Source organism: Strix aluco, chromosome 20 (genome assembly GCF_031877795.1).
Source record: "Strix aluco isolate bStrAlu1 chromosome 20, bStrAlu1.hap1, whole genome shotgun sequence".
Taxonomy (NCBI): domain Eukaryota; kingdom Metazoa; phylum Chordata; class Aves; order Strigiformes; family Strigidae; genus Strix; species Strix aluco.
Window position 1 is genome coordinate 5,160,451 of NC_133950.1, and position 11,387 is coordinate 5,171,837.

Genomic DNA, 11,387 nt, shown 5'->3' on the forward strand with positions numbered 1-11,387 from the left:
GAGGGTCAGCAGTGGGGTCTTCCCCTAATGGAGCTGGGGATGGGGTTAAGCTGCACTCCCGAAGGCTCATCCTGGCAGGAGGGATGGAGGCAGACATTGAGGTTTATCCCTTCTCAGTAACCCCAGGGAGAGACTCGAGCATCCCCTGTGCAAGCGCACCAGCAGAGCTGGGGTTGGTCTCGTCCCAGGGAAGGTCTCGAGCAGAGAAACCCCCCGCGCAGACCCTGCATGCCTCGGTGTACCCAGGTTTGCCACCTCACCAGCATCCCCCCCCCCCCCCCCCCCCGCTTCCTGGCATCAGTGGCCAGGAGGCAGTTGCAGGCCTCCCACTATGGGCAAAACAGTCTGGAGTTGGGCAATTTCCCTTAATTTAATATATTACCAATTAACAGACCTCACTGATCCGGGTATTGAGAAATAAAGACGACTAATTTTAAGCAGATAAGCACCTTTCCTGCCCTTCTCCCTGGCTCAACTTCAGTCCAACACCTCTCCTTCCTCCCTGACATCAGCTCCCCGTGTTTTCACCACGTTACACTTGACCCCCCACTCCCTTGGGCGAGGTGAGGAGCAGCTCAGCTTAGGTTTCCTTGTGCTGCTCCTTGCTTCTTACTCTGCTCTGACATGGGCTCCTCCACAGGCCACAGCCCCTCAGGGATGTCCCTGTCCCAGCATGGGTCCCCCACAGGTGACAGCCCCCTGTGCTCCTCCCAAAAGTGTCTCCAGCTGTGTCCCAGTGATGGCCCTTTCCACATGCCTCCTCCCTGCTGTTTCTCCAACCACATCTCTTAATATCTTTTCTGTTTTCTAAAGCCCACTGGGAGACTGGAAAGCTGCCCTTGGTCAGAGAGATATTAAATGATTCACATAAAAGCAGCTGGCAGAGTGAGGCATTACCCTCACCCCAGCACGGTGGACACAGGGTGGGTGTAGCCTCGAAGAGAAGAAAACAGCTGTAAAATATGTGAAGAACAGATGTAGTTGGAAGGCAGGTGTTGTCTGAACGCCAGTGTACACAAGCCATAGCCCTGCCTGGGCTCCTTCCCCCCATAAAGGTACTGTATGGTGTCTATACATTGACTGTATGTATATACAGCTGTATGCTCACCCCCGCAGCGAGCCCAGGGCTTCGCTCACTGGACAAGCGAGATGCTCTGGTGCGCCACAGCAAAGACAGGATAGAGGGGCTCCCGGAAAGTCTCCCTGTGGGAGAAGAGGATGGTGCCGGAATCAGGGTCGTAAAAGAGCACCTCCCCTCCCGCAAAGTCAACCAGCACCCCGATCTCGGCCGGAGACTTGATCAGCTCCACCGCCTGCGGGTGCCCGGCGTGCAGGAACCGGAACTCCTTGTCGTAGCGCGAGAAGACCCAGGAGGCAGCGTTGAAGCCCAGGCGGGCTTCGTTGCCAGACCCCTTCCTCGGCAGGGAGCTGTAGCAAACCCCCAGCTTGTAAGCGCAGCTCTTCTCCACGCTGATCTTCCACGCGCAGACTCCCGAGTGGAAAGCTGCAGTAGCCAAAGCATTGGGCCAGTGGTCAAACCGCTCGGGGCAGTCCAAGTCCACCTTTGCTTTCTTGGGGCTGAAGGTCAGGGTTTTCTTGTCTTCCAACAGGCTGAGGTGGGGGCTGACGGTTTTCTCATCGATGTGAATCTCCTGTGAGCCTGCAAGGGAAGCCATGTGGTGAGCACCAACTCGGTGGCCCCCACCTGAACCACCCAAAGAACTCACAGCCATCAGAAAAAACCACCACAACCACCCTTTCCTCACACATCACTCCCTGCTCCCCTGGGGTGACACGGTGTGAGGGGCTTGGGCTGGGTGCCAGCTCCCCGCAGCTTCCCCTCTCAAGCCAGGGCCAGAACAATGTAGAGACTCATCAAAGCCCAGACTTCACCAGACACCTCTCCACCCTCACGCTAGAAGTCCTGCAAAGTCAGTCATCTTACTCTGACCCTGGCCCAAATCCCCACAAAACAGAACTCAGCAGGTTTGGTTTATCCCACTTTTGGGAGAGACTCAAACCTCAGCTCTCATCCCTTCCCACCCCCACTGTCTGTGAGTAGAACCTGACTTCTCCCCCCCCAGCCAGGCGAGTTAAGGGCCTTCACAAGGGCGGCAGGGCTGTTTGCAGAAAACCTGCAAAGCTGGTAATACAGGAATGAGGAGGAACGAGAGGGCTGGGCAGGGGAAAACCCTTTCCTCAAGTCATTGCACACTCTGATAGCGTTTGGAGCAGGGGAGGGAGGTGGCACCGGCATTAGAGATGAGCTCAGCTACGACTCGATTTGCTTTTGCTGTGAATTAAGGGGCTGCCCTTGCGCCACAGCACAAACCCAGCGAGCTGCAGCCCGGGGTGAGAGCCAGACTGGTGGAGGGCGCCTGCTCCACTCCAGACCGCAGGCTGACAGCACCCAGCACCCAGCACCCCTTGCCCTGCCCTGGCTGCACGCTCCCCCCACCAGACCCCTCAGTGGGTCTGCAGAGCGTACGCGAGCGCTGAATAACTGCACAACTGTTTCCCTCACTATAATTTGCTAAGCAGAGACAAGGCTAATGCCCAGCAGACTTGCCTGCTCCCAGCGAGACCAAGTTTCTACCTGCGAGTGCCCCTCCTTGCCCTGCCTTCCCCCACCCTCACTCATTCATTTTAGGTCTTAAACCACCACAGAAACAAGGCTGGAGCAGGTGAGTCATTTGCTCTCCCAGCCCTACCTCCAGCAAGAGCTCTACCATGTCATGCCTGCTCTGGCAATTTCCCAGGCACCCTCAGCTCGGCATCCAGCACGTGGCAGGATGAGGCCCTTAAAGAATCAAACCATTACGTTGCACCCTGAACAGGGTTGCCCCAGAGCCCATCCTGCTCCAGCACCTACGCAGACCCAGGTCAGCATCCCTCTGACAGCAGTGCTGGTCGAGGGGTTTCCTAGGGCTGCACCTGCCCTGGTGCTCCCCAGCAGGAGACAAACCGAAGCTGAATTATCAGTTTGCACAATGTGGAAGTGCCACGCAGGCTTGGACGTCAGGTGGAAGCTATGGCGGGCAGCAGCGAGCAGAAAGAGGAGCTGAAGACAGCATCCCCTTCCAGCTGAAGCAGACAATCTCGTTGATGAATTATTTCACTGAGCAGCAGCCAAACGCTTTGCAGAGTGCCTGCCCACCACACTGTCCCCTTTCCAGGAAGCCAAACACTGATACGAATTCATAGGAAATGAAGCAGTACAAGACTTTATCTCCCTCTAACAGAAGAAGGGCACTAAAACCTAGGTACAGGGCTGCATTCTGGTGTTCATGTACAGGGATCATCTGCACAAGGAAATACCACCCCAATGACACCCACGTAGCTTCGCTGTGGAATTATTACAGGGGAGCATCTGAGGGAGGGGGAGCACTGGCAGAGTAACAGCAAAGTAATTCAGATCAGCAAATTTTCCCACAGACCAGTGTTTTGTCATGATTAAATCTGCCCTCCAGATATTCCCATATATTCTGATGAACAATTCCACCCGGAATTCACCTCAGCCCAAAATCTATTTCCTCTGTGTACAGCACCCATCAGAGTGGCCCTGCCACTTCAGAGAGACGAGGGATGCTGAGCAGGTAAGTTAACATGGTTAACATCTCTGTCAAGAGCATGTGTGTTAGCTGCAGCACATTTTACTACTACTAAAACTCCACGTTCCCATTTCCAAACTCACAGATCTGAAATTAAAATCCTCGTAGCTAGATTTAAGCACCAAGGTAGAATCCAGACCCAGCCTGGTCCGTGGGACAGAAGGTCACCATGGAGCAGCCCAAGGTCTCTGCCAGCTGGGACAGCTTCAGTCTGTGTCACCCCTGCAGAGGGTCCTCCGTCAGGTCTCCAGCCAGCATCACCACTGACCTGCCCCCCAGCAGGGCTAACAAGGGTGGCCGTGAACCCCGATCCCTCCCAGAACAGTGCCACGAGATTTACGTCAGCTCTTGGCTTAAGGAAGAAGCTGCCAACCCCAAACGTAAGCCACACAGAAGCCTGGATGCCAAGGGAAGGCATCAAAGGAGTCGTGTTTATTTTTGAGAGTGAAATGAAGGTTCTTTTGCCTGCTGGTTTCCAAGTTTTTGAGAGGCTACGGGGCAAACCGTCAAGGCTAGGAATTTACTCTTTTCGACTAGGAATTTACCCTTTTCAAGCAAATAAACAAGACTGCTACCTGTTCAATTGTCTCTGGGAGGAGGGACCACCAAGCGAAACATAATATTATTGTGTCTTAAGGAAAGCTAGGACCACTGCAGTTAATATCAAATTGCTACGGCTAGGTCCTGGGTGAGTGATGACTAGTGAGATAAGCGAGGATATGGCAGACATCCTCAGCATGAAATAATGACATGTTAAATGTAACCACAAAAAACCCCAACAACAAACCAGAGTGTAATAATAGAACCAACAGACCCACCACTAGGATCAAATGCCTTAGAGTCATTGCATTTGACAAGGATGCTATTGGGAAAGGAATACATAAAAACACCATGTCACATTAAAGAGAATTAGGGAAAGGTTTCCTGCATGACTTGACAGCTCTGAACATCTGCTGGGAACCTGCTCAACTTTACCAATGTACAATTGCAGGAGCCTGCATGACTGCCAGCACTCGAAGACTCAAAACAGAGGGAAATTAATCACAAAGGGAGAGCAATATCAGAGTTTGCCGTAGAAGAAACACAGTGTTGTCTGGCAGGCACAAATTCTCAAGCTAATAGTGGAAAACACAAGAGCAATAAAAGCCAGAAGCACATACCTTGGAGAGGGACCTAGAAACGGGGGAAAAACTGTGAACTGCTCATCAGCATCAAGAGCGAGATGAGAAAGATCAAAGGTTAATGCAAAAGCTTTGGGAAGGTGACCCCAGGGATTGTTCATGAGGTGGCACACAGGACAAATGTTTTCAAATTTTGAAGGATATTGCCAGCTTTAAGGAACAAAAAATACATTTGAAATACTCTAACAATGGCCTGGAAGCAAGAGTAAAAGCAAACATTTCACAATCAGCAATTCAAGCAGATCACAGCCGGAAGAACGTCTCTCCCTGCTCAACAGAGTCAACACCAACCTGGTAAAACTGTACCCAGAGCATGTCACTGGCCTGACAAACGCCTCCGACACAACCTCAGCTGTACAGCGAGAGCTGAACCAGACCACAGATGTCTCTAAAACCACCAGCTCGTGCACAGCCACAATCTCAGCTTATGATCTGAAAGCTACTGCATTTACTCACTTCTCGTTCCAGCACGTCAGAGCATCTCACAGACACCACACGGGTGAGTTCACCCTCTGTTAAAATCACCAGCAGGCCAATGCTAAACGCAGTAAAGAGGGATTTCTGTGAGAGATTCCTACAGCAGCATCGGCTTCACTGCTGTCACCAAGTGACCCAGGAAATAGCAAAAGAAACCAAGTGAGGTTAATCAACAGAGCTGATCAAAGACACAGTCTTTTCAAATCCCTGTTCTCCTCTTAGCCACAACCAGCTGCTTTGAGCCCCTGTCCCCCCTCCCAAACCTCCTACAGCTGCTGCTGCCCCCCTTGCCTGGGGGGGGCTCCAAGCAGCTAGCAGGGGCTGGGCCAGCAGAGGAGGGCAGGATGCCCCATGTCTCAGGCAGGACACAGCATCAGGATGTTTTGACACAGCATCAGACTGCTTCTTTGGGCACAACAGGAACAAACACGCAGGAATCCCCAGAGCACATGAGACCTGAGGGAGACACTGACCTGCGATGCAGCAGAGAACCGCAGAGGCCCATAGTCGATGCAGCAGTGGACTCTGAACACAGGTCTGATTAAAGTTTAACTTCGGGGACTCCTGGGGCTCTAAGATTCCCTCCGCCACCTCTGTCCTAGCAAAGGAACACAAGAGTTATTTCAAAATACAATGATTTATTGACCAGTGCTGGTGTTTAAGATCACTAGGAAGTATGACAGATCCATGAGCTGGAGCAGTTGTAGGAGGAGCACTTGCCGCAGAGAAACTGCACTGGGGATTTCTGGACAAACTCCTCCCAAGCGAAACTTTCGGTTGGCTTTGATTACAGGCCCTTCTGAAAGGACCTCAGTGTTTCAAAATACAATCCCAGCAGCCTGAGTCAACAGCCTCCTCACTCAGCAGACACAGATTAAACACGTCTGAGAGTGGCCATCAAGGTACAAGAGGAGCACAAAGAACAGGCTGCAGTGAGGGAATCAGATTTCCCTCTTTATCAACAAAGGCTGCTCTCAGAGCAAAGGGGGATACAACAGGAGAGCAAGCTGGGACTCTGAGTTTCATAGAGCGTAGCAAGGAGATTGAGGATTTGCTGGGTTCCTGTGGCCTGCAGTACGCACGTGAACTCATTGTTGTAAGTAAATGCTCTGGCACTGGCTGCTGGGGATGTGCTGTGGCTGATTTCTTACTCTCTACAGGTAAGTCCCAGGCAAAAATACTCCTGAAAGTCTTCTGGGTAGCAGAGTCCAACCAGTGCTCACTAGCACCCTTGCAGCCACGGCAATAAACACCTGTAAAAATGCAGCCACCCTTCTGAGGGAAGGGGCAGCCTGATGTCCCTGATGATGACTGGCTGGGGAGGAGGCAGCACACTGCCCCTCCGGGCCATGGCTGTGCCAGCAGCCCCCAGGCACAGAGCACACCAGCTTTCCGGGAGGACAATGCTACCTCCTGCCAAGAGGCCAGGGACAGGCTGGCTCCATCTCTGTGGATTTTACTAAGGAGCTGGAGAAGGGCTCCTGTAAGCAAGGGCCAGCACGTCTGGCAACGCCTCCGGGGAGACATCGCACATGGAGCATTTCTAGGTGCCAAGACTTCATCTTGAGCTGCAGTGCAGCATGGGAACCAGACAAGAGGCCACACTGGCATCTTGGGGCTCTGTCCTCGTCCTCAAGGTCAATTGTATGAGTTTCAGTAAGGCCAAGTGCTGGGTACAACCCCCAGCAGTGCTACAGGCTTGGGGAGGAGTGGCTGGAGAGCTGCCAGTCAGAGAGGGACCTGGGGGGGTTGATTGCCAGCCGGCTGAACAGGAGCCAGCAGTGTGCCCAGGTGGCCAAGAAGGCCAATGGCATCCTGGCTTGTATCAGCACTAGCGTGGCCAGCAGGGACAGGGAAGGGATCTCACCCCTGAACTCGGCACTAGTGAGGCTGCCCCTCGATGAGTGGGTTCAGTTTTGGGCCCCTCACTCCAAAAAGGCCATTGAATGACTCGAGCGTGTCCAGAGAAGGGCAACGGAGCTGGTGCAGGGTCTGGAGCACAGGTCTGATGGGGAGCGGCTGAGGGAACTGGGGGGGTTTAGTCTGGAGAAGAGGAGGCTGAGGGGAGACCTCATGGCCCTCTGCAACTCCCTGAAAGGAGGGTGCAGAGAGGGGGGATGAGTCTCTTTAGCCAAGGAACCAGCACCAGGACAAGAGGGAATGGCCTCAAGCTGCGCCAGGGCAGGGTCAGACTGGCTCTTAGGAAGGATTTCTTTGCAGAAGGGGCTGTTGGGCGTTGGAATGGGCTGCCCAGGGCAGGGGGGGAGTCCCCATCCCTGGAGGGGTTGAAGAGTCGGGTTGACCCAGTGCTGAGGGATCTGGTGGAGTTGGGAACGGTCAGTGTGAGGTTCATGGTTGGGCTGGATGATCTTAGGGTCTTTTCCAACCTGGATGATTCTGTGATTCAACAAAAGCAGCGCGAGGGAGGAAAGCGGGGGTGTCACCTGCTGCCTGAGCAATGGCATGCTGCTCACAGCGCGAGGGAGCCACGGAGGGTGCAGGCAAGCTTGGGGCAGCGGGCAGGGAAAGGACCCGGAGCAGTCAGGTACTAACCTCTCAAAGATCTCTTGTTCTGCACTCTGGGGACAAGGAGAGAGAAAAGAGTCATCACAGCTGAAATCCCCACCAATAAAATCTCAAACACAGGCTGGGGCACAGCAAACCCAGGATCCAGGTAGCACTGTTCTCCTTCCTGACCCAGAGAAACCACCCCTCACCCCAGCGCTGGCTCTGGGGAGCATCCAACATCCATTTTCTTCAGCTGCAGCACTTTGCACTCCCTGACTCAGAAAACGAGTGTGAACGGCTGAGAGCGATACATCTTCTACATCTAGCTAGGGGTAATGTCCACTGCACCAGTGGGACTGGGTGGCTGGGTGACAAACAGCTTGAGAAGGGCACGGGAGCATCCAGACAGAGCCCGCCACCACTGTGCTGCACATGTAAGCAGTGTGAGAGCAGGCGACCGCAGGCACAGCTGGATTGTCTGGCACAAGGTAAACGTGGGAGAGCTGAGGCAGGTGGGAAGTCTTGAACCCACAAAGAACCAGCTCAGACTCCGTACCCTCCGGTAGACACCAGCCTGTCTGCATCTGGGAGCTCTTACTGCTGCACCCTGCCTTGCCCAGAGTGTGAGAACCCCAGCCCTGAGGTGTCCCCCTCTTCCCCCACCCCCTTAGGGCACACTGCAAGAACACCCTGTGCTGGCAGCAAACAACCCCCAGAGCTTTCAGTAAGGGGTGAAGCTGCAGAGGACCTAAGCTAAGAGTCAGACAACCTTGCGATCAGTCCCACTTGTTTCTGCACCTGCTGGCAATGGTGCGTTCTCAAGGTACAGCCCAATTATCAAAGGAAAACATTTGATCCCTGCTCAAATATGAGCTGCAGGGTGCTCTACATGCCTTTCACTTCTGACATGTATCGATTCCCAACAGACACCACTACCAACACTGACGATCCAGGGTGGAGAACGTATGAACCCTATTTTCCCTCCACTACGTGGCAAAAAGAGAAATTGAGGATCTTGCTGTTTTCTGCCACAGGCATCTGATGGATCTTGCTTTCTGACCTCTACTCTCTGCAGTGAGGCCACAGCCCAGCCAGCCGAGCTGCTGGGGCAGGACAGAAGCTGCGTTTCCCACCAAAGGAACAGCCAGCTACCTTCTGTCCATGGGATCAGTTCTGTTTTCCAAGCAGAGCTGCTGCCCACCTCTTCACAAAGTTACATGTGGCAAGCAGAGGCTAAGAGGAAGGTGCTGCACTGCCTGCTCGCTTGTGTCTAAAATGAGAGGAATCGCTTGGGTAAACGGAGACAATTCAATGGCCAGAAAAGGAACTGAGTGAAGGGAAGCATGGGCTGCTTTGCATGGTAAATATCCCAAACAGAAGTGTGACAGACAACAGGGCAAACATTCAAGAAGAGCTGCAGGGGCTCCCAAGGGTCATGTTTTGATTAAAACTAGACAGAACACTAGAAAAGTGGTGGTGCAATTGACTGCTGTAAGAGCAGTCCTCAACCTGTAGATGTCCTGAGCTGGTACATTCCAGCCAAGAGCTTGGAGACATGAGTCTGGGTGGTTCTGAACCTCACGGCAAGCAAAAGCAGAATCAGGCAGAGCAGATGCTCTAGGAACCACCAAGAAACCACAGGAGCTTGTCAGGACCAGGCGAAGGAGGTTCCTTGAGCCAGACCTGCAAATGTAGGTCCTGTCCAACTCTGCCTCCTTGCTGTCAGTGCAGCAAGCTGCTCAACACTGTACTGAAGTCCCATAATATCCATGACAAAAAGTCTACGTCACTTCTGGGCTGACTGATGTGCCCCTCGGTACGAGGCGCAGTACTCACCACCAGGCCCTGGTCATCCAGGTTGGTGATCATGTCCACCAGGTAGGTTCGGAGGGCAGCCAGCTTCTGCAGAGCCTCCGTCCAGTGCACCCGCTGCGTCAGGATGCTCTGGTGCGCCCGCTCCTCCTCCGTGTGCACCTTCTCCAGCAACCGCTGTTCTTCATTTTCACACGCGTTCCCCACAAAGATCAGCCTCTGGATTACCAGCTCCCGCGCCGCGTTGGCTGCGTTCTGCCAGAGCAAGGAGAGGGGAAGAAACACCAGCCTTGCTTCAACCCCAACAACAGCACCAACCGCTTCTGCCAGCTTTCTGCGGGCTCAGCTGTTAAGATTACTCTGCTAATTGAGCCCAAGTCACAGTAATCATCACGATGCAAGCAGAGATAAACGAGACAACCAGTCCCAAGCCTACCTACTGCCTCCTGGCCTAAGTCTGGTACCTAAGCGACAACCTGCGAGAGACCAGAGTCCCATCCCTCAGCAGATCTTCCTGGATTCACTATTAGCAGGAAACAACCACCACAAGAACCGTCTTTTGTCCTTGGTGACAGCAAGGCACAAAACAAAATCAGCAATTGTTAAGACTGGTCCTAGTGGGATGTTTACTGGCCGTACGCTAGCACCAAGAAATATATTGTTCATGTACATTTTTTAGGCAGATGAAGCAGGAAGCGCAGGCGCGCCCCTGGCGCTCCACTCCCACGAGCTGTGGGGTAGGAGGGGGACAACCCCTGCACACCGATGAGCCCCCCGAGAGCTCCGTATCTCCAGCAGGAACCACGAGCCGGGGAGCACGCGGGGCCAGCTCCACTCCACGCTGCGAGAAGCGGCAGGGACTCACCAGGACGCCCTGGTCCTTGGCGGGCAGCACCTCGTCCACGTGCCGGGCGATGGCGGCACTCTGCAGCTGCAGCCGCTCGCACCGGTCCACGATCTTGTTCTGGAAGGCAGAGCCACGGGCAGCGCGTGGGCCTCGGCGCGGCGATGGCGGCCCCCGGCCCCCCGCCCTGACAGACCCCACCGGGTCCCCACCCGGCCCCACACCTCCCAGGGCCCTTGTGCACAGCCCCAGAGAGCCCCATTCCCCACGGGGGACCCTTCACACGGCCCCACACCCCACCAAGGCCCCCCCACAGAGCCCCACACCCTGCCAGGAGCCCCCCAGCCAGCCCCCATCCCCCCCCCAGGATCCCCACAGAGAGCCTCCCCCTCCCCACGGGGACCCCCTCGGACGGCCCCACACCCCCCCAGGGTCCCCACAGAGAGCCACCCCCTCCCCACGGGGACCCCTCGGACGTCCCCACAGAGAGCCTCCCCCTCCCCACGTGGACCCCTCAGACGGCCCCACACCCCCCCAGGGTCCCCATAGAGAGCCTCCCCCTCCCCACGGGGACCCCTTGCGTGGCTCCACACCCCACCACGCGCCCCGCGGAGAAGCCACCTCCCCACGGGGACCACGCACGCAGCCCCACACCCCACCGGCGAGCCCCGCGCCCCACCGGAGCTCCCCACACGCCGCCGGGGCCCAGGCGCGGCCGCCATCCCCCCGCCGCGGGCCATCCTCGGCCGCCGGCGGGCACCGGGGAAGGGCCCCGAGGCTGAGGCCCCCCCCCGGGGCTGGGGCCGGGGCAGGGTCCCGCTCGCCGCCGCCGCCGCTCACCCTCAGGGCCGCCGCCCGCTCCGGCAGCGCCCGCCCGCCCCGCTGGGCCATGCTGCGCCCCGGCACCTGCCGCGGGGGCCGCGCACACCGCCCCGCCCCGCCCCGCCCCGCCCC

The 11,387-nt window shown here is 55.6% G+C and overlaps 1 protein-coding gene across 1 annotated transcript; it reads right to left on the minus strand.

Annotated features, from left to right (window-relative positions):
- Positions 1-351: 351 nt before the first annotated feature.
- BSPRY (B-box and SPRY domain containing) lies at positions 352-11,380 on the minus strand. Its single transcript, XM_074846207.1, has 6 exons — positions 11,274-11,380; positions 10,455-10,553; positions 9,614-9,844; positions 7,823-7,848; positions 5,743-5,867; positions 352-1,660 (listed from the first exon to the last, which is right to left on the minus strand). The coding sequence occupies exons 1-6, from the start codon at positions 11,322-11,324 to the stop codon at positions 1,134-1,136; spliced, it is 1,059 nt and encodes a 352-aa protein (XP_074702308.1). The 5' UTR covers positions 11,325-11,380; the 3' UTR covers positions 352-1,133.
- Between the last annotated feature and the right edge of the window lie 7 nt (positions 11,381-11,387).

Coding starts and splice junctions, on each gene's coding strand:
- BSPRY (XM_074846207.1), bottom strand. CDS start 11,324: ATGGCCCAGCGGGGCGGGCGGGCGCTGCCGGAGCGGGCGGCGGCCCTG. Junction 9,845..10,454: donor CCAAGGACCAGGGCGTCCTG/GTGAGTCCCTGC, acceptor TTGCTCTGGCAG/AACGCAGCCAACGCGGCGCG. Junction 5,868..7,822: donor GAACAAGAGATCTTTGAGAG/GTTAGTACCTGA, acceptor TTCCTTTGCTAG/GACAGAGGTGGCGGAGGGAA.